Consider the following 22167-nt stretch of genomic DNA (forward strand, 5'->3'; position numbering starts at 1 on the left):
CAATGACTGAAACAAGTAAAAGAGAAAAAGAGAATATGTGTATATATACATATGTATACATCTGTATGTGTGTATATACATGTGTATGTATATATGTGTGTGTGTGTGTGTGTGAATACGTAAGCATGTGTGTTTGTGTATGCTTAAGTCAACTTCTACTTGATTGTTTGACTTGCTAGAAACAGCAGCAAAATCACTCTCAAATCCACTCAACTGCCTTAAAAAAAAACAATCTCACACACGTTAAAAACAGGATGGTCATGACTGGGTTGTCTTTTGATTATAGATCTGCTCAATTACGACTGGCCGAGGGCTAAACACAACATCAACACCAGCACAGAACTGTTTTAATGTCACCCATCAAAGGCAGCTTTCATGTGGTCATTCGGCCTGCTAGAAATAGCTACTAAATCTCCCACAAATAGAACCCTGTAGTTTTGAGAAGTGAGGGACATAGATAAAATCCAATGGAAAGTTGGAAAGGTCGTGGGTGGATTGTTTTCACTCAGTCAGGGTTGCCACTCAGGACTAAACCACAATAGCAACAACAACAACAAAGCGGAAACCCCATTCCGCCCATGGCCTCCTGCCAGCAGCTTTATTAATTTCACCTCTCCCTCCCTCCCATTAATTGCTTTCACTCCCCCCCCAACCGACCCCTCTTCCTCCTTTTCTTTTTTCTTCTTTGTCCAGGTGTCTTATTCACCATGGCAACAACAGACACACAGACATCAGGTGTTGTCATAGCCCCAGGTAAAGCCTAATCGTTTCGGCAGAGCAACAGGTTCGTTAGTCGTGACTTGTATATTTACTTCAGAGAGAGAGGACGGACAGACAGACAGGGCCAGTACTAATTGCTGCATGTATGTATATTTTTTCTTTTTTCTTTTACTTATTTCAGTCATTTGACTGCGGCCATGCTGGAGCACCGCCTTTAATATACATAGTTTTTCAAAAGAAGACCAATTATTTTCAGTCTCGTATTTTCTACAATCAGACATTTTAATCCTTCAGCATTCACTTCATTCCTCTCTCAAATGTCATGTTTTTCTTTTTTTTCATTAACATTATTTTTAATTAATCAGGCATTATTTTGTAGCTTCAAAATTTTAACAGGTGCAGGAGTGGTTGTGTGGTAAGTAGCTTGTTTACCGACCACATGGTTCCGGGTTCAGTCCCACTGCATGGCTCTTTGGGCAAGCGTCTTCTACTATAGCCTCAGGCCAACCAAAGCCTTGTGAGTGGATTTGGTAGATGGAAACTGAAAGAAGCCCATCGTATATATATATATATATATATATATGTATATATATGTAGGAGTGGTTGTGTGGTAAGTAGCTTGTTTACCAACCACATGGTTCCGGGTTCAGTCCCACTGCGTGGCACCTTGGGCAAGTGTCTTCTACTATAGCCTCGGGCCGACCAATGCCTTGTGAGTGGATTTGGTAGACGGAAACTGAAAGAAGCCTGTCGTATATATGTATATATATGTATGTATATGTGTTTGTGTGTCCAATTGTCATTTTGTTGTTGGTGATTTTTGTTTTGTTTTGTTTTGTTTTTTGTACCAAATTAGGTGACAGAAACTGAAGAATAAGACATTTTGTTGGAGTTTTTTGAACTGGCATTGGTCCCACAAACTCTTCAATTTGTTGCTGCAATAGGATTTTGATTACATAATTAAAGAGTTGATATATATATATATATAGTGAGACCATAACCTTGTGGCCCATGCCAGGGGTGTAACCAGTCCCCTTATGCATACCTTTCCTTCATTGGACACTAAACTCTGCTGGTGAGAATTTAGTAAAATAACTTTGTCATTATTAAGCTGGTGTTTCTGGCATTAACATGAAATTTTAATGGAAGGTTTATTTAAAAAAATTTAATGGAAGTTTTATTTAAAAACATGAAATTTTAATGGAAGATTTATTTAAAAAAAAATTTAATGGAAGTTTTATTTAAAAACATGAAATTTTAATGAAAGATTTATTTAAAAAATTTTTATTTAACATCCATTCCCCATACTGGCATTGGTTGGACGCACGGACAACTGCCTGGACTCCATTTGTCTGCTTTGCCATGCTTTCTACAGCTGATATGTATATTTTTTTTATAAACGCAGGCATAGCTGTGTGGTAAGAAGCTTGGTTCCCACCCTCATGGTTCTGGGTTCAATTCCACAGTGTAGCTCCTTGGTCAGGTATCTTCTACTATAGCCTACTACTAGGACCACAACAACTATTATATCATATATATATATATATATATGTCCATGAGCAGGCTAAGATTTCTCCCTTCTTTTTTCATACATACATACATTTGTCTACCGTTTAAATGTTTTGAACTTATAACCACCAATCTGCTTTGCTTTCCTTTTCTTTCTACATGCCACCCTAAAAACATCGCCATTCCCGCCCGTTTCTCTAAAAGTTCAACCTTCGCATATTCCCTTTAATTCGATCTCCACCATTCACTATCATTTCTTCCCCTGGCTTACAGCGATGTCCATGAGCAGGCTAAGATTTCTCCCTTCTTTTTTCATACATACATACATTTGTCTACCGTTTAAATGTTTTGAACTTATAACCACCAATCTGCTTTGCTTTCCTTTTCTTTCTACATGCCACCCTAAAAACATCGCCATTCCCGCCCGTTCCTCTAAAGTTCAACCTTCGCATATTCCCAGTGCACCTGCCCTTGCCCACCCCCACCACCAATACCGGATATCTCTATATTTTTGTTCCATCTATACCGGATGTCGCTTCTCCCACCACCATTATAGGTGTCTACTCTTCGAACCCCCCCTCTTCAACACGCTATTTCACCATGCATTACCCCTCTCTTGATATCCTACGTTCTACTTGCCTAGAACCTGTCATCATTTCTCTGAACCCCCCCCCCACTGGTGCTCCCCTATATATTTCTGCACCCCCCCCCACATAAAAAGCACCATCCGAACGTGGCCGATGCCAGACCCCTCTGGCACCTGTGCAGGTGGCACGTAAAAAACACCCACTACACTCGCGGAGTGGTTGGCATTAGGAAGGGCATCCAGCTGTAGAAACACTGCCAGACTAGACTGGAGCCTGGGGCAGTCCCGAGCTCCCCAGACCCCGGTCGAAACCGTCCAACCCGTGCTAGCGCGGAAAACGGACGTTAAACGATGATGATGATGATGATGATAAGAAGCTTGTTTACCAACCACATGGTTCCATGTTCAGTCCCACTGCATGGCACCTTGAGCAAGTGCCTTCTGCTATAACTTTAGGCCGACCAAAGCCTTTTGAGTGGATTTGGTAGATGGAAACTGAAAGAAGCCCTTCGTATACATATATATGTATATATTTATGTGTGCGTGTGTCTGCGTTTGTCCCCACCACCATCACTTGACAACCGATGTCCGTGTGTTTATGACCCTGTAACTTAGCAGTTCGGCAAAAGAAAACTGACAGACTAAGCACGAGGCTGACAAAGAATAAGTCCTGGGGTCCTTAATGTGGTGCTCCAGTATGGCCACAGTCAAATGACTGAAATAAGTAAAAGAATAAAAGAATATCTACAAACTCTTGTAAAAAAAAAGATTTTTTTTAAAGAATTTTTAAATATTTAAAGAAATTTTTCTGTAACTGTATGTCAATGACCTTTGTAGGTCAAGCTTGTATATAGCATTTTGTGTCAAGTGTATATTTTTTTACACGGTGGACACAAAAGACAGACTCTATACAAACTTGATCTAGGGAGGTCAGTGACATGTTGTTATAGAAGTCTTTTTTACTTAACTTTTAAAAACAATCATTTTAAAATTATATATGTGTGTGTGTGTATATATATATATAACCCATGCTAGGATGGAAAACGGACGCTAAACGACGATTATGATGATGATGATGATATATATATATATACATAAAAGTAAATAAATGGCACAACGAAGTACCGATATTTACTGGAAAATAGCGAACGTAATAAATACAACGCTAATGTATAGCTTCACTGCGTATGTACATATATATATTAGAAGAAATGAGGTACTCAGAAAATCAGATGGTTTATATTTACAGATATTTATTTATATATTACATTTTTTATATATCATATAATTTAGATCATGTAATAGCGCTTTCTCCCATTCTAGTGGGGTTTTCAAATCAAACTATATATATCAGGTCATCCCATAAGTTCTGTCCGATTTTACCTTTTTTAAAATTGAATGAAATTTAATAGTATTTTAGAATGTCCAATGGAACTTTAAATTATTTTTATGCATTTGTGTACATTTAAACTAATTAAATATTATTTTACAGAATAATAGAATTAAAATTTCTTTGATTAAAACCCTTTCTAACATGGAAGTGTCCAAAGAGCATTTAAGGCACATAATGCTTTATGAGTACAAAAAAAGGAAACTCTGCAGCTGAAGCGACTCAAAACATACACTCAGTTTATGGGGAAGAATGCTTGAATGAAAGAACTTGCTGAAGATGGTTTGCAAAATTCAGAAATGGAGATTTCAGCCTTGAAGGTGAAGATTGAACAGGACATCCAGTTGAGTTTGATGATAAGCTCCTTGAGACATTACTTGAAGAAAATCCTGCATTATCAGTTGAAGAATTGGCAATAAAGCTTAGTTCAAACCATACAACTGTTCATCGTCATCTTCAACAACTTGGAAAGGTTCCTAAACTTGGAATATGGGTGCCTCATGAATTGTCCGAAAGCAACCGCAAATCCCGAGTTGACATGTGCTCTTCTCTCCATTCTCATGAACTCATTTCACCCTTTTTTGGATAGACTTGTGACTGGTGATGAAAAATGGATCTTCTATCGAAATGTTAAACGTTGTAAACAGTGGATTGGTAAAAGGGAAAAAGCTCAACTACAACTGAGAAGGGAACTTCATGGGAAGAAGGTTCTTCTCCCTATCTGGTGGGATTGCAAAGGAGTAATTCACTTTGAATTGTTACCACCTCATGCAACAATCAATGCTCAAGTCTACTGTTAGCAATTGGAGCATTTGAAACAAGCTTTGAAGAAAAAATTACCTGCTTTAGTGAATCGAAATGGAGTGATGTTTCATCAGGACAATGCACGACCCCACACTGCAAAGATCACATCACAGAAGATCAAAGAGCTTGGTTGGGGAAAAAATTCCTCATCCACCTTATTCTCCCGACCTTGCTCCTTCAGACTACCATTTGTTTTGTAGTTTACAGAATCATTTGGGGGACATAACTTTTGCAAGCCAGGAGGAGGTCGAAACTGACATTTCAGAGTTCTTTGCTTTAAAACCAAAAGAGTTTTACATTGATGGGATTAAAAAGCTTGTAAATAGATGGCAAGAATTCATAGATAATCAAGGAAAGTACATTGATGACTAAATTTTAATTAGATATAACATTTGATCACTTGTTTTCTTTATTCAAAACTAGCAGTATCGCCCGGCGTTGCTCGGGTTTGTAAGGGAAATAACTATATAAGCATTTTTAGAGATGTAAAGTATAATAGCCATCTCAATATGGCTAACCACAAAGGGGGGGCTGTTACTGAAGCTGTTTACGTTCTGAGATTTAATAATAAATTTTTAGAGAGTTACTTCCCTTATATATGCCAAAAATGAATTAAAAAATGGGAAAAATTGATGGTAAATTTTTTTTAAATCGTAGACGCGCACTAATACCCAGAAGGGCTCGATATGAATCACGGTTTTGGTTAAACTGCACCGCAAAATGTGGGAGTAGTAAGGAATCTAAATCGTAGGAGACAGACAGCACACAACCTCTCTTTTATATAAAAAAATTTCTTTATTCAAAATTCAGACAGAACTTATGGGATGACCTGATATCTAAGCACAGGCATTGCTGTCTCTATATATTTATGTGTGTCTGCTTTTTTATTCCCCACCACCACCACTTGACAATCAATGCCGGTGTGTTTACGTCCCTGTAACTTAGCGGTTCAGCAAAAGAGACCGATAGAATTAGTACTAGGCTTCTAAAGAATAAGTCCTGGGGTCGATTTTGTTTAACTAAAACCACCATGGCCACAGTCAAATGATTGAAACAAGTAAAAGGATACACACACACACACACACACACACACACACACGTACCCAGGCATTGCAGTAGTGACACAAGAGTTTGAGTAGAGGATCAAATGTCTTTGAGTACAATCAGTTGACTGTATTGTTAAATAAGCGTCCCCCACCCCCCTGGTATTAACTTTATCTTTCTGGATTCATAATCTAAGTATTAGTTATGCACCCACTGACTGTCCCCTACTCGCAAAACATTTGATTTATACCACATATGCAGTATTGAATGAATATATATATATATATATATATATTCAGACTAAGCACACACACACATATATATATATATATATTCAGATACTTAAGTTCAGGTATTTAAGTTGAGGCAACAGAATTTAGTATGGTATTAGCCCAGTGGTTAGGGCAGCGGACTCGCGGTCAAAGGATCGCGGTTTCGATTCCCAGACCGGGCGTTGTGACTGTTTATTGAACGAAAACACCTAAAAGCTCCGGCAGGGGGTGGTGATCCCTGCTGTACTCTTTCACCACAACTTTCTCTCACTCTTTCTTCTGTTGGCCTGCTCGCTTAGACAGCAGGGGGTGGCGTCATTCGAAGGCTAAAACAATGCGAACGCACTGTGACTAGCGATGTGTAGCAACATCTGATGGTCTGGTCAGTCACGTGATCACATTAGCCATACAATTTCAAAGTAAGGTGATTAAAATCAAAATAAGCAACAAGGATATCCACAGGTAATGCAATACGATTGAGGTAAATTTCAATATCTTGATAGTCTCCTTAAGATGTAGCTGCTTTCATGGCCCAGTAAATAAGGGAGATTAGAAGTGGAAGCTTAAAATCTCTGCCAGGAATTACAAGGGACCTTATTAAATAATTCTTTAAGCAAGCAATTTTCCCTCAATGAAAAGATTGTGTGTTAGTGTGTGAAGAAGGGGCTACAAAACAGCCTTGATATAGTAACCAAATCTCCCTCAACATTTTTATAGTAAACCCAATAATTGAAATAAATTTAAATATGGTAATTCTCTCTTTAAAGTTGTTATTTCTTTGATTGCCCAGCAGGTAAGTGTGCTTACAAGTAGTAACTGAACACACCTGTAGAGTTTCAGGTCTCTGCCAGGAATTACATAGGGCCTCATTAAATATTTTCATTTAAGCAACCAAATTTCCCTTAACAAAAAGATTGTGTGTGAAGAAGTGGGGGGGGGTCATAAGACAGCGTTGTCATAGCAACCAAAACTCATTCAACTCTTTGTAGTAAGCCCAATAATTGAAATAAATTCAAATATCTTAATTTTCTCTTAAAAATTGTTACTTCTTTGATGGCCCCAATAGGTAAGGGTGTTTAGAAATAATAACAAAACACTCTAGTGGAAGTTTCAAATCCCTGCCAGGAATTCCATAGGGTCTCATTAAATATTTTCATTGAAGCAACCAAATTTCCCTTAACAAAAAGATTGTGTGTGAAGAATTGGCCACAAGTCAGCCTTCATAGAGTAATCAAATCACCATCATACCTTTAAGGTAATTCCATTAATTGAAATGAATTTAAATATCTTAATGGACAAAATAGAAATAGAAAAATGTGCAATACAGAAAGTGAACATTCAAACATGAAATCAATGTGCAATATACAATATACGAATGAAGTAATATTCAGGATGAGGACTTTAGAGAATGGACGAGGAACAAAGGTGAAAACAAACAAGAAGAAATGTGGACATGGGTGCGGGAGTGGCTGTGGTAAGTACATTGCTTACCAACCACATGGTTCTGGGTTCAGTCCCACTGCGTGGCACCATGGGCAAGTGTCTTATACTATACCTTAAACAGACAATTGCACCAGGCTCCGATTGTCTGTTTTGTCATAGCTTCTACAGCTGGATGCCCTTCATGATGCCAACCACTTAACAGAGTGTACTGGGTGCTTCTTATGGGACACCAGTACCAGTGGGGTCACCGAGGTAGCTTGCAAGACAAACACCTCTCAGCTGAGAGGTTAGAGTATCACGGAGGGAAAGAGGTGGGTGTCTTACTGTAGAGGAGATACTAGGCTACCCCAGGACAGGCAAGGAAGGAGGGGAAGACTGAAAGAAAGACGACCAGTGAGAGGGAGGGATTACCTGCTGGGAAGGAGTGTACAAGTTGAAGAGGGGACAGAAAGGGATCATAGAAAGAATTATTGTTATTATCGTTATTAAGGCAGCGGGCTGGCAGAATCGTCAGCACGCTGGGTGAAATGCTTACGGTGTTTCATCTGTCTTTATGTTTTGAGTTCAAATTCTGCCGAGGTTGACTTTACCTTTCATCCTTTTGGGGTCGACAAATTAAGTACCAGTGAAAGACTGGGTCGATGTAATCAACTAGTCCCCTCCCACTAAATTCGAGGCCTTGTGCTTTCAGTAGAAAGGATTATTATTATTATATTATTATTATTATTATTATTATTATTTTCAAGGCAGCACATTGGACAAAACAGTGACATTCATTTCAGCACTTTGCATTTTGAGATCAAGTTCCACCAAGTTCAACTTAGCCTGTCATCCCTTCTAAGTGTCAGCCATGTGCAGGCTGTCAGGATCAAGCAAGTTGAAGGGCCATGCTGAACTCCAGTGTCAGCTTAACACCAACCACACTACAGAGCACACTTGGTGTTCACTTTGTGGCACCGGCACCAGTGAGGTTGCCAAGTTACTTGAACAAGAAAAAGCCCCCCTCAACTAAGTGGTGGTGGTGGTGGTGGGAAAGTGATAAATAAAAATCAGAGTTCAAAAAATCAGAGCAGATTGCATTGACAAAAAAGTTTCAGCAACCCAGTTTTGGGTTTTCCAAGCTAATTCATTCTCCATCCAATGCTTCAGAAAGGCATGAATATAACATAATCACATTTTCACTTCCATCAGAAACATATCCATCCATCTTCTCCACTCACAATTCCTGAGAGGTTCGTGTGAGTAGAGGTTTCAGGCATCTCCTCCCTAGGATCCTATCAGAAGCAACTCTTGTTACACTTTCTGGCTGGATCCCCTAACATAACCAACTAAGGCTACTGACATTACCCAACCATCACAGTCTCGGTCTACCCCTTGGTCTCCTGCTGACCGAATTGGTTCGAAGGACCCATCTAGCAATTCTTCCCTGTGACATTCTAATCCCATGTCCATAGTAGTGGGCCTGTGATCTATCCATCCATCTTTTCTGACCATCATTCCTGGAAGGCTTGTAGAGGGTAGAATCCTTGGGAACCTCGTCTATGGAGTCCTATCAGAAGCGACTGTCACTACACTTTGTTGCTGGATTCTGAAGCCATAACCAACTAAGACTTTGGATGTTATCCAACCATCACCCTTCGATTTCTTGCTGACTGGTTCAGCTTGAAGAATCTGTCTTGTGATTCTTTTCTCTGCCATTTTAATCTCGTGTCCCGAGTGCCAGAGTTGTGACCTCTCAATGCAGAGAAATAGTGGCTTGACCGGGAGAGACTCCCCGGTTTCTGAGTTATGCACCATGTCAAGTAATGTTGCTCTAGAAGAGATTCCTTGGAGGGACCCCGTTTTGGCCACTTGAATTTGCAGTCACACACTTTCGGTCATTATCCAACATTCTGATTTCTTTGAGAAATCAGAAACATCATCTTCATCATCATCGTTTAACGTCCGCTTTCCATGCTAGCATGGATTGGACGGTTTGACTGAGGACTGGCAAACCAGATGGCCACACCAGACTCCAATCTGATCTGGCAGAGTTTCTACAGCCGGATGCCCTGCCAACTACTCTGAGTGTAGTGCGTGCTTTTACGTGCCACCGGCAACAGAGCCAGTCGTCCGGTACTGGCAATGGCCACACTCAAATGGTGCTTTTTATGTGCCACCTGCACAGGAGCCAGTCCAATGGCACTGGCAACAACCTCACTTAAATGTTTTTCACATGCCACCAGCACAAGTGCCAATAAGGCAACGCAGGTAACGATCATGCTCGAATGGTGCTTTTTACGTGCCATTGGCATGGAGGCCAGCTTGTTGCTCTGGCAACGATCATGCTCGTATGGTACTCTTAGCGCTCCACAAGCACGGATGCCAGTTATCGAATTTGATTTCAATTTTGATTTCATTTGCCTCAACAGGTCTTTGCAAGCAGAGTTTAGTGTCCAATGAAGGAAAGGTACACATAAATGGGCTGGTTACACCCCTGGCACAGGCCACAGGGTTATGGTCTCACTTGAGCTTGCCGAGTCTTCTCAGGCACAGCATATTTCCAAAGGTCCCGGTCACTAGTCGTTGCCTCGGTGAGGCCCAATGTTCGAAGGTCATGCTTCACCACCTCATCCCAGGTCTTCCTGGGTCGCATATAAGAAAACTAATTTCTTTTCTGTGTATTTTTTTTGTTTTAAATTTTCTTGTTTTTCTTCTCTCTCCAGGTGTTTCCTTAATTTGGTAATGGCTGATTCTAAATCCAATAACAACAACAACAACAATAAAAATAAAAAGAACAAGCAATGTGACAGGAACATTACACAGGCTGACTCACTGCCTCCGTTGAATGAGAAATCCCTCAAAGTCTTTAATCAGCGACTGGCTGCTGCGGAAGAGGATGCTCACTTTCTTTCTCGCCATCTCTCAACCATGATTTCAGATGATTCCAACACCGTCCCTCGGCCCTACGACAGCGAAACCACCGACCTCGATACAACCAGAACCTCAGACGTGTCATCATGCTCTACAAAGACTAGACAGTCGCTCAAGCATGCAGACGATTTTGTGTTGACGTCACGCTTGGCTAAAGCCGAATGCACAGTAAATAATTTAAAGCAAGCCCTGAATGTGCTGCGATGTGGGGAGGGCGGAGAAGACGGGGTCAATGAAGCATTAAAGAGCCCCGTGAAGTTACAGGATGGCGTCAGCGTCAGCCAATTGCAGCACGATGAACTGATTTGTCTCCGGCAAGAATTGAAGTTGGAAAGGGAAGCGAAAAATAAAGCTTACGATGAAATAAGGAACCTCAAGGAATCCTTAATTGAAGCTTATCAAACAAAGGTAATTACAATTTATTTGTAGTAGAAACGTGAGAAGTAGTAGTAGTAGCAGTATAGAATTAATATGGCTGCGTGATTAAGAAGCTCACTTTGCAAGCAAATAGTTTTAGGTTCAGTCTCAAAGTGCAGCACCTTTCACAAGAGTCTTTTCTCTCTGGCCCAAAACCAGTGAATCCGTTGTGAATTTGACAAGCAGAAACTATGTGGAAGCCTGTTGTGTGCGTATATTCTTTTATTCTTTTACTTGTTTCAGTCATTTGACTGTGGCCATGCTGGAGCACTGCCTTCAGTCAAGCAAATTGACCCCAGGACTTAGGAATGAGAACCCAGGTTCGAAATTTCCCCAAGGCACCTGATGAAGGCTGGAGGGTATACCAGCTGAAACGTTGTGTTAACAACAAACAAGACGAGGACAAATATCCATCAAATGTAAATAATGTAAATAATGCTCCAGTATGGCCCCATTCTTTTCTTCTCTAAATAACTTTGGTTTGGTTGCTTCTCTGAGTCTCATATTTTTCTCTTTCATTTTTGTTTCCTCTTTCTTTCCCTCTCTTCTCTCTACCCCCCTCCCTATGTCTCTTTTCTCTCTCCTCTTTTTTGCTGTCTCCCTCTCTCTCTCTTTCTCTCTAGCTCTGTCTTGTATTTCTCCATCTTCCTCTTTCTCATCTCTCTCTTTTTACTGTCCTCTCTCTCACTGTCACTATTTTGTCTCTCTCTCTCTCCTTTCTCATCTCTCTCTTTCTGTCTCTTCCTCTTTCTGATCTCTCTCTCTCTCTCACTGTCCTCTTTCTGTCTCATCTCTCCCTCTTTTACTGTCCTCTCTCTCTGTCACTATTTTGTCTCTCTCACTGTCCTCTTTCTGATCTCTCTCTCTCTGTTTTCCTCCCCCTTTCACACTCTCTCTCCTTTCTCATCTCTCTCCCTCCTTTCTCATCTCTCTCTCTCTCCTTTCTTATCTCTCTCTTGTCTCTCTCACTGTCCTCTTTCTGTCTCACCTTCCTCTTTCTCATCTCTCTCTCTCTCTCTGTTTTCCTCCCGCTTTCACTTTAAACCTACACCAGACCGACACAAGCAACAAAATTGCCGTCCTGGAGGCTGAGAAGCAGAACCTGGTTGACAGTCTGTCCGAGATAGAGAAGGAGTTGATTGAGGAGCGGAATTCCCATGAAAACCTGGAACTCTTCCACCTTTCCCTACTCAACAAGGTCGAACAACTGAAGACTTTGGTAGACTCTGAGAAGAAGGAGGTCAGTATTTGGAATCCTTGGGTTAATTAGAAATGGACATTGTTTATACATGGACAAACGTCCACACATGTAGATATGGTTACTCGTGTAGACACATTCACACATGTATGTACATGCATGCCACTCAGATATACTTGTATGTTCGAGGTCACCTTGGCACCTGTGCTGGTGGCACGTAAAAAGCACCCACTACACTCACGGAGTGGTTGGCATTAGGAAGGGCATCCAGCTGTAGAAACACTGCCAGATCAAGATTGGAGCCTGGTGCAGCCTCCTGGCTTCCCAGACCCCGGTCGAACTGTCCAACCCATGCTAATATGGAGAACGGACGTTAAACGATGATGATGATGAGGTTGTGCCCCCACCCACCTCTCCGACACATCAAGCATTCCATCCCACCCACCCCGCCTATTTTCCTCCACCACCACCACCTCTAGTACTGCATAACTGCTGTCCTCAGCTGAGAGCAAAATCTGCAGGTTACATCCTACCCCCTCACAAATGCTTCCCCCCCCTCGTCTCCAAACTACTTCCATCCCGCACCATCCCTGCCCATACTATTTCAACCAATCGCCTCCTCCTGTGCCACTGCCCTTTCCCCCATTCTGCCATACTCCTTTCTAAACACCTTCCTTATCTGCTTTTCTACTCTAGGCACAAGGCCTGAAATTTTGAAGGAGAGGGGACCAGTCAATTAAATCAACCCCAGCACACAACAGGTACTTGATTTATCCACAACAAATTCTGTCCAATCTATACAAGCATGAACAAGTGGACGTTAAAATGATAATGATAATAATGATGTTAGCACTTCTGGTAGTTGCTTAGCAACTGAGTATCTCTGACAAAGAATTTTCTAGGGTAAAGTAAGACTAGCTTGACAAAACACATACCCAACACACATACATACTCACAAATAGCCATACCATCCGATCGTGGCTGTTGCCAGCCTTGCCTGGCCTCCGTGCTGGTGGCACGTAAATAGCACCATCCGATCGTGGCCGTTCGCCAGCCTCATCTGGCACCTGTGTCAGTGGCACGTAAAAAGCACCCACTACACTCATGGAGTGGTTGGCGTTAGGAAGGGCATCCAACCGTAGAAACACTGCCAGATCTGACTGGCCTGGTGCAGCTTTCGGGCTTCTCAGACCACAGTTGAACCGTCCAACCCATGCCAGCATGGAAAGCGGACGTTAAACGATGATGGTGATGATGATGATATATATATATAACTCTACTTGTGAAGACCTGTTGAGGCAAGTGAAAATGGACAAAATGGACAAAATCAAAAGCAAACTCGATGAACATTAATGGAATTTGTAGTTTTGTGGTACCAGTGCCGGTGGCACATACGAAAACCATCCGAACGTGGCCGTAGCCAGTACCGCATTGACTGGCCTCCGTGCTGGTGGCACGTAAAAAACACCATCCGAGCATGGCCGTTCGCCAGCCTCGTCTGGCACCTGTGTCGATGGCACATAAAATCACCCACTACACTCTCGGAGTGGTGGGCGTTAGGAAGGGCATCCAGCTGTAGAAACACTGCCAGATCTGACTGGCCTGGTGCAGCCTTCGGGCTTCCCAGACCCCAGTTGAACCGTCCAACCCATGCTAGCATGGAAAGCGGACGTTAAACGATGATGATGATGATGATGATATATATATATATATATATATTATACATACATACGAGCAAAACGCCCTCCGTCCAATGGACGGTGCTGAGTTGTCAAACATTTAAACCAAATTTTCTCAAAACAACTCGTCTGACCCTCCCATAGGCCTCATCATTCTCAATATCATCCCATATCTACCATCACGACCCCTACCTGCTCTGGCCCCTTATGTATCCCTATATCTCCCTCTTTGCTCCTCCTACACCTTGCACAGCATTCTACTCTCCTTCCCTGAGCCACTCCTATTATTATCTCCCAGCTCACCCCTTTACATACTGGTTATTCACCCCCTCCCTTGTTTATTACCACTCACTACATTAACCTCTACCTCCACATCTCTACTCCCCCTCACACTCTTGTGAAAGCATCCACTCCCTCATCCCTCCCCATGTCCTCTCTCATACCTCATCACTACCTTTCGCTCGTCCTCTTCAACAAGACCCCTGTAGATGTCCCTCTAGCAGCAGAGTGACTCAAGGGCCAAGAGTTTCATGTGTTAATACCACACACACATATATATTATATATATATATATATATATATGCACAGCCTGTTATATATACCGAATATATGCCAGTGCCGGTGGCACGTAAGAGAACCATCCGAACGTGGCCGTTGCCAGCGCCGCCCCGACTGGCCTCGTGCCAGTGGCACGTAAAAAGCACCATCCGTTCGTGGCTGTTGCCAGCCTCGCCTGGCCTCCATGCTGGTGGGACGTAAAAAGCACCATCCGACCGTGGCCGTTTACCAGCCTCGTCTGGCACCTGTGCCGGTGGCATGTAAAAAGCACCCACTACACTCATGGAGTGGTTGGCATTAGGAAGGGCATCCAGTTGTAGAAACATTGCCAGATCAGACTGGGCCTGGTGCAACCTTCTGGCTTCCCAGACCCCAGTTGAACCGTCCAACCCATGCTAGCATGGAAAGCGGACGCTAAACAAAGATGATGATATACACACACGACCTATTTTATTATATACCACATATATACAAACATGCCTGCCGTGGTACAAGGTACTAATGAGAGCCTTAACTGTTTCATGTGTTCAATCCCCAGGTGAGAGATTTAACTGATGCTCATCAAAGACAACAGATGGAGATTGCTGGATGTCAAACCAAACTGAAAGAAGAACGCAAATTGAGAAGTAAAATAGAGAAAAACTACCAAATGCTTCTGGCCCCTAAAAGTGAGGTCTACTTGGTACTATGTTTGATAATTGTATTCAAGGGTTTCGTGGAGATATGATTTGGGGGTGGGGTGTAAAATAATTTAGTCTTGTTAATTAGGATGATGTTTTATTTTAAGTCTTTTTCTTACCCTATTTCTGTTGACTAAATTAACCCATTTCAATAAATTCCTTAAATTATGAAGAATTTAGTAAAATAACTTTGCCATTATTAAGCTGGCGTTTGGAACACAATTTTGATGGCAGGTTTTAATTTAGATCACTTTAACCCTTTTGTTACCATATTTGGTCTCATGGTGTAATGGTTAGCACTCTGGACTTTGAATCCAGCGATCCGAGTTCAAGTCTCGGTGAGACCTCATAATTTCCCGTCCAACCCGTGCTAGCGCGGAAAACGGACGTTAAACAATGATGATGATGATTTCTGTTGAATCTAGGAATATTGTTTTGAGCTGAGTGGGGGTGCTAGACTCCCTTGTTCGAAAATATAAGGATTCAGATCGTGACGTATGGCCAGCTGGAGGCGATGTCTCCTGGGGCTAAATTACAGCAACATTCGTCCTAAACCAGGACTGCCATGTTATGTTGGCAAATAATCTTTACTCCAGGGCTGTGGAGTCGGAGTCAGATTTGGGAACAATTAGGGGTTAGCTGGAAGAGTGGTGGTGGTCAGTGGAGCCTTCTCCACACATCAGAAATTCACAAGAGCCCCCCCCCCCCTCCACCTTAATTCTCCAGGTCTCTCATGGTTTCTCCATGCTCTTCAGTTCTCAAGAACACAACGCGTCACCCGGTCCAGGGATTGAAACCACAATCTTATGATCATGAGTCCCAACAGCCTAACCACGAAGCCATGCATCCCCCAGTCTCTTTCTGCATGGTCAGTCCTCATTACTCTGTAAGGAGCATAGAGTTGGTTTCCTAGTTTCTCTGGAGGGGTTTCCACTTCAGGGTGGGATCAATCACTTTTACCAGCAGAGTGGACTGGAGCAAAATGAAATGAAGGGTTTTGCTCAAGAACACAATATATTGCCCAATCCAGGAATTGAAACCGCAATCTTACGATCACAAGTCCAACACCCTAATCACTTAGCTACATGCCTCTATGAGTCTGGTATACTGGCTGAACTGCACTCCCCACACCATAGGCCCTGCCAAAAACCTACTCATATCCCTTCATTTCTTTATGTTTTTATTTTTGCTAACCATCAAAACTTTATTTTTTTATATACCTTTTTGTCTTTTTCCCTTTATTTAAAAAATTATTGCAGCGTGGAAGGTGTTTGTAAGCCATTTAAGAAACACACAAAAGCCGTTCGATTCACTTCAACATTTAAGTTTAATTTGTCAAAATATTTTCGTCGCTTTAAGACCGCGACCCGTTCACTGACAAAAATCCGTGCTGCATCTGAGAAAGTAACAGTTAGTTCGTTATATATATGTACGTACGTATGTATGTATGTATGTATGCACATACGTACGCATGTGTGTATGTATGTATGTGTGTATATATGTATTATATGTATATAAAAAAAATTTTCATAAAAATTTTTTTTTACGAAACCAGAGTCAACAGAGGAGAAACAAGCAAACAAAACCCTGCAGAAGGAGTTCACCACCCTCACGAACCAATACACAACCCTGTTGGAACAAATGGGTCATCTACAGAACTGTTTTAAGCAGCAACATGTAAGTCCACCGTTGCCATACGACTCACGAACTAATATTTCTCTAGGGATGGCAGCAGCATGTTCCTGCCTTGTTTCAGTCTCTTCTTGATCTTGTTTCATTCTTGCTCACAAAATCATAAGCGGAAAGTGTAACCTCTCGAAAGAGCTGTTCTTCACTCCTGCTCCAGAGTGTCGGCTGCGGGGTCACTCCGAAAAGCTCTATCTGCGACGATTTCATCTCAATCGAAGGAGAGGGGCTTTCTCCGTCCGGGTTACGGATCCGTGGAATAAGCTGCCGGGCGAGATGGCGAAGATGCCGACGACCGCTCGGTTCAAAGTCTCTCTTGACCACAAGTGGCCTGAACTCTTTGCATGAACACCCTCCCTGTACATAACTCCATGTCCCCCTACATGGCCTTGCTTTTTGCTTTTTGAGCCCAAAAATTAACTTAACTTAACTTAACTCTTCTGAGACTGCCTCGTTCGTCAGCACCATTGCCACAGAAATCACTAACCTATGCTTTCTGTACATACACATAACTCTAGAATTCTAAATACTTGTATAGTGGGACTAATATAATAGTAGAGTACTTGCATGACTATCCATATGATAATACAGAGACATAATAATAATAATAATAATAATAATAATAATAATAATAATAAAGAAAGATAGATGCAAATAGGCCAGACATCATATTAAAAGACTTCAAACAAAGAACATGCCTCCTCATTGATATGACTGTCCCAATCGATATAAATGTACCTGTCAAGACCTACCAAAAACTGAGCAAATATAAAGATCTTGAAATAGAAATCAGCAAAATGTGGAACCTGAAGACTAAAACAATACCAGTTTGTGCCCTGGGAATGATAGCAAAAGGGGCTGATCGCTACCTAACTCAGATACCAGGAAACCCCAAAATGACAAAAATTCAAAAGATAGTGCTCATGGGAACTGCTCATATCCTACGCAAAATACTATGTAATCTCAAGTTTTAAAACAAATATAATTTTCGTTTTTTAGTTATTTTTTTTTTAGGCATTCACTAGTACAACACTAAATACAAAACCAAATATATGGCACACTAGGCATAACAACATCACGAACTTCCAACCTGTTGTCTCTTGAGGTCTCTGGGAGAGACTTGGAGTCAACTTGTACAAATATAAAGCAAAAGTCAAACATAGAATAATAATAATAATAATAATCCTTTTTACTAGAGGCACAAGGGCTGAAATTTTGGGGGAGGGGACTAGTCAATTACATCGCCCCCAGTGTTTCACTGGTACTTAATTTATTGACCCCTGAAAGGATAAAAGGCAAAGTTGACCTCGACAGAATTTGAACTCAGAACACAGTGATGGACAAAATGTTGCTAAGCATTTTGCCCAGTGTTTTAATGAATCTGCCAGCCTGATAATAATGAAAGTATCCATTAAATTCTCGGAATGGTTGGCATTAGGAAAGGCATCCAACTGTAGAAACCATGCCAAAATCAGACTGGAGTCTAGTGCAGCCTTCCAGTGTGCCAGCCCTGGTCAAACTGTCCAACCCATACCAGCATGGACAATAAATGCTAAATGATGATGATGATGATGATGATGTGTGTGTGTGTGTGTGTGTATAGGGAGAATTCACAAGAAAAAACAAAAGACGAAGACAGGTGGTGTAGACAAAAAACAGATGTATTAGTATAACGCTCGGGAAGTGAAAAAGTCTTTAACGTTTCGAGCCTATGCTCTTCTACAGAAAGGAACACAGAAAGAAACAAGGAGAGAAAATAAAGAATGTGTAGTGGCTAGCGATCTATCATGGGAAATGTGTGTATACTCTTTACTCTTTTACTTGTTTCAGTCATTTGACTGCGGCCATGCTGGAGCACCGCCTTTAATCGAGCAACTCGACCCCGGGACTTATTCTTTTGTAAGCCCAGTACTTATTCTATCAGTCTCTTTTGCCAAACTGCTAAGTGACGGGGACATAAACACACCAGCATCGGTTGTCAAGCAATGCTAGGGGGACAAACACAGACTCACAAACACACACATGCATATATATATACAACGGGCTTCTTTTCCGTTTCCGTCTACCATATCCACTCACAAGGCTTTGGTCGGCCCGAGGCTATAGTAGGAGACACTTGCCCAAGGTGCCACGCAGTGGGACTGAACCTGGAACCATGTGGTTGGTAAACAAGCTACTTACCATACAGCCACTTGATACCAATTCATCTGATTTTGAATTTTTGACCCCCAAACATCATTATGATAAAAAGTTTCCATAAGTATGGACCCTAAATGACACAGGCTTCCATATTGTATGTACATGCCCCTAAATTATACATATCCATATATCATATGTTTTAACACCTCGTTAAGGAATATTCATTAAAATGAAATTGGTTTTATGTTTTTCTTTAATATTTCTGTTGTTTTGTTGTGCTTTTTTAGCAAAACAGCCAAGATCTCGAGTGTCTACAGGAAGAAATGAGCAAGGCCCTGGAAAGTTCCAAGAAGGAATGTAAACATCTCCAGAACCAAAACATTATCCATAAACAAGTGAGGTCCAATTGTCGTTTTGTTGTTGGTGATTTTTATTTTGTTTTTTTTTGTACCAAATTAGGTGACAAAAACAGAAGAATAAGACATTTTGTTGGAGTTTTTTGAACTGGCATTGGTCCCACAAACTCTTCAATTTGTTGCCTCAATAGGATTTTGATTACATAATTGAAGAGTTGATATATATATATAGTGAGACCATAACCTTGTGGCCTATGTCAGGGGTGTAACCAGTCCACTTATGCGTATCTTTCCTTCATTGGAAACTAAACTCTGCTGGTGAGAATTTAGTAAAATAACTTTCTCATTATTAAGCTGGTGTTTCTGGCATTAACATGAAATTTTAATGGAAGGTTTATTTAAAAACATGAAATTTTAATGGAAGATTTATTTAAAAACATGAAATTTTAAAGGAAGGTTTATTTAAAAAAAATTTAATGGAAGTTTTATTTAAAAACATGAAATTTTAATGGAAGATTTATTTAAAAAAAATTTAATGGAAGATTTATTTAAAAACATGAAATTTTAATGGAAGATTTATTTAAAAACATGAAATTTTAAAGGAAGGTTTATTTTAAACAAATTTAATGGAAGTTTTATTTAAAAACATGAAATTTTAATGGGAGATTCATTAAAAAAATTTAATGGAAGTTTTATTCAAAAACATGAAATTTTAATGGAAGATTTATTTAAAAACAGTTTGTATCATAGAACTGAAGGCACTCTCAGGTGGATGGGTATTAAAAGGGTTAAAGTTATCCAAAATGTAAATTTTATTTATTGATCTATTTATTTATTTATTTTAGAACGAAAAGAAATTTCTGTCTGAAATCAAAGCTTTGAAGTTCCAGATTGTTTCCGTTAAATCAGAGAACGAAGCTTTGGAAAAGCTAAATCAAAAGCTGGAAGACAGTTTGTGAGTTTTATCATTTGTTTCTTTGTTTTTACATCTGATTTTCCATGCTAGCATGGGTCGGATGAATACACACACAATCATGATGAGGATGATCATGCTTGCATGGGTGAAATGGAATTCAAGTGTTTCCAAGCAAAGTAATATTTCCCCCATGACCAGACCCTAAAACCATGGGGTAGGGAAGCGAGCTTCTCAACCCCACAACCATGAATGCATCTTACACATTACACACACACACACGCATCTTTTATGAATCTCCAAGACCCAGTTTCAATTTGCAATGGAAGTGATTTACCATTAATTACAACCAGGAGCGGAGCTTGGAGAGGCATGAATGTCTCACAAGCCATTCCCCCACCCCTGCCACCTGGTAAATCCAATTCCTTGTACTTATGCAATGTAAGGAATTATTCATTTCTTTTTTTGTTTTTTCTGTTTTTCAGTGCTAAACTTGAAGAGGAACTGAAAGTCGGCCAAAATATGATGTATTTGGAAGCAGGAGATGTGTTGGTTTGTAAGAATCTTTTGACCAAAGACGGAGAAGTGACCCCAAGGGAGATCAGTTGTCTTCAGATTGAGAAGACGTCTTTGCTTGCAGAAAAACTCAAAATACAAGTCAGACAACTTTTCATTATACACCGGAGGGGGGGGTGTATGTGTGTATGTATATGTGTGCCGTGTGTGTGTGCATAGGTTGCATGTGTGAATCTGTGTGCGTGTGTGTGCTTGCGTGTGTGTACATAGGTTGCATGTGTGAATCTGTGTGCGTGTGTGTGCTTGCGTGTGTGTACATAGGTTGCATGTGTGAATCTGTGTGCGTGTGTGTGCTTGCGAGTGTGTGTACATAGGTTGCATGTGTGAATCTGTGTGCGTGTGTGTGCTTGCGTGTGTGTACATAGGTTGCATGTGTGAATCTGTGTGCGTGTGTGTGCTTGCGAGTGTGTGTACATAGGTTGCATGTGTGAATCTGTGTGCGTGTGTGTACATAGGTTGCATGTGCGAAGGTGTGCGTGTGTGTGCTTGTGTATATGTTGTGTGTGTGTACTTGTGTAGATGTTGTATATGTGTGTGCTTGTGTATACATACCATTTGTGTGTGTGTACTTGTACACACATGTTGCATGTGTGTGTGTACATACTTGTGTGTATATGTCATGCATGTGTGTGTGTGCTCGTGTAGAAATGTTGTGTATGTGTGTATGCTTTCCTTTGACTTTTACTTGTTCAAGTCATTTGACTTTGGCCATGCTGGGGCACTGCCTGGAAGGGTTTTCGTCAAACAAATCGACCCCAGGACTTATTTTTTTTAGAGCCTAATACTTACTCTGTTAGTCCCTTTTACCAAACCACTATGTTACGAGGAAGTAAGCACAAGCAACACCAGTTGTCATGCAGTGATGGGGAGAGGGGGGGGGGGCAAACACAGACCCACACACACAGATACTTATATACATACCTCCACACACCCAGTGGTGTGGCTGAACTGTGATGGGCCTATTTAGCTGGAAGGGCCTCCCCCCACCACACCTTGATGATAGTGGTGGCTGTCTAGTGAGATGTGATGGAGAAGGGATTTTAATAAGTATCTGCATCATCATCATCATTTAATATCCATTGTCCATGCAGTCATGGGTTGGACGGTTTCGTTGGGTTGGCGCACTAGAAGGCTGTGCCAGGCCCCAGTCTGATTCGGCATGGTTTTCTACAGCTGGATGCCCTTCCTAATGCCAACCACTCCGTGAGTGTAGTGTGTGCTTTTATGTGCCACCAGCATGGGTGCCATTTGTGTGACACCAGAGTGCATTTATGTGCCAATTTG

At 41.1% G+C, this 22167-nt stretch overlaps 1 protein-coding gene and 1 non-coding gene across 3 annotated transcripts in view; both read left to right on the top strand.

The window, feature by feature from the left end:
• The first annotated feature begins 346 nt into the window (after positions 1 to 346).
• Positions 347 to 22167, top strand: part of LOC115224867 (paramyosin) — a 23183-nt gene continuing 1362 nt past the window's right edge. Inside the window, exons 1-8 of one of the 2 annotated variants that reach the window (XM_029795819.2) lie at positions 347 to 863; positions 10474 to 11089; positions 12153 to 12338; positions 15072 to 15201; positions 16769 to 16890; positions 19326 to 19433; positions 20240 to 20349; positions 20793 to 20964. In XM_029795819.2, the coding sequence (XP_029651679.1) occupies positions 862 to 863; positions 10474 to 11089; positions 12153 to 12338; positions 15072 to 15201; positions 16769 to 16890; positions 19326 to 19433; positions 20240 to 20349; positions 20793 to 20964 (1446 nt within the window). In that variant the 5' untranslated portion in view covers positions 347 to 861. The remainder of the gene's footprint in view (positions 864 to 10473; positions 11090 to 12152; positions 12339 to 15071; positions 15202 to 16768; positions 16891 to 19325; positions 19434 to 20239; positions 20350 to 20792; positions 20965 to 22167) is intronic. The other variant, XM_036513757.1, reaches the window with a different exon arrangement.
• Trnaq-uug lies at positions 15489 to 15560 on the top strand. The gene has a single exon. It is a non-coding gene; the product is annotated as a tRNA-Gln (tRNA).

Source organism: Octopus sinensis, linkage group LG26 (genome assembly GCF_006345805.1).
Source record: "Octopus sinensis linkage group LG26, ASM634580v1, whole genome shotgun sequence".
NCBI classification, from domain to species: Eukaryota; Metazoa; Mollusca; class Cephalopoda; order Octopoda; family Octopodidae; genus Octopus; species Octopus sinensis.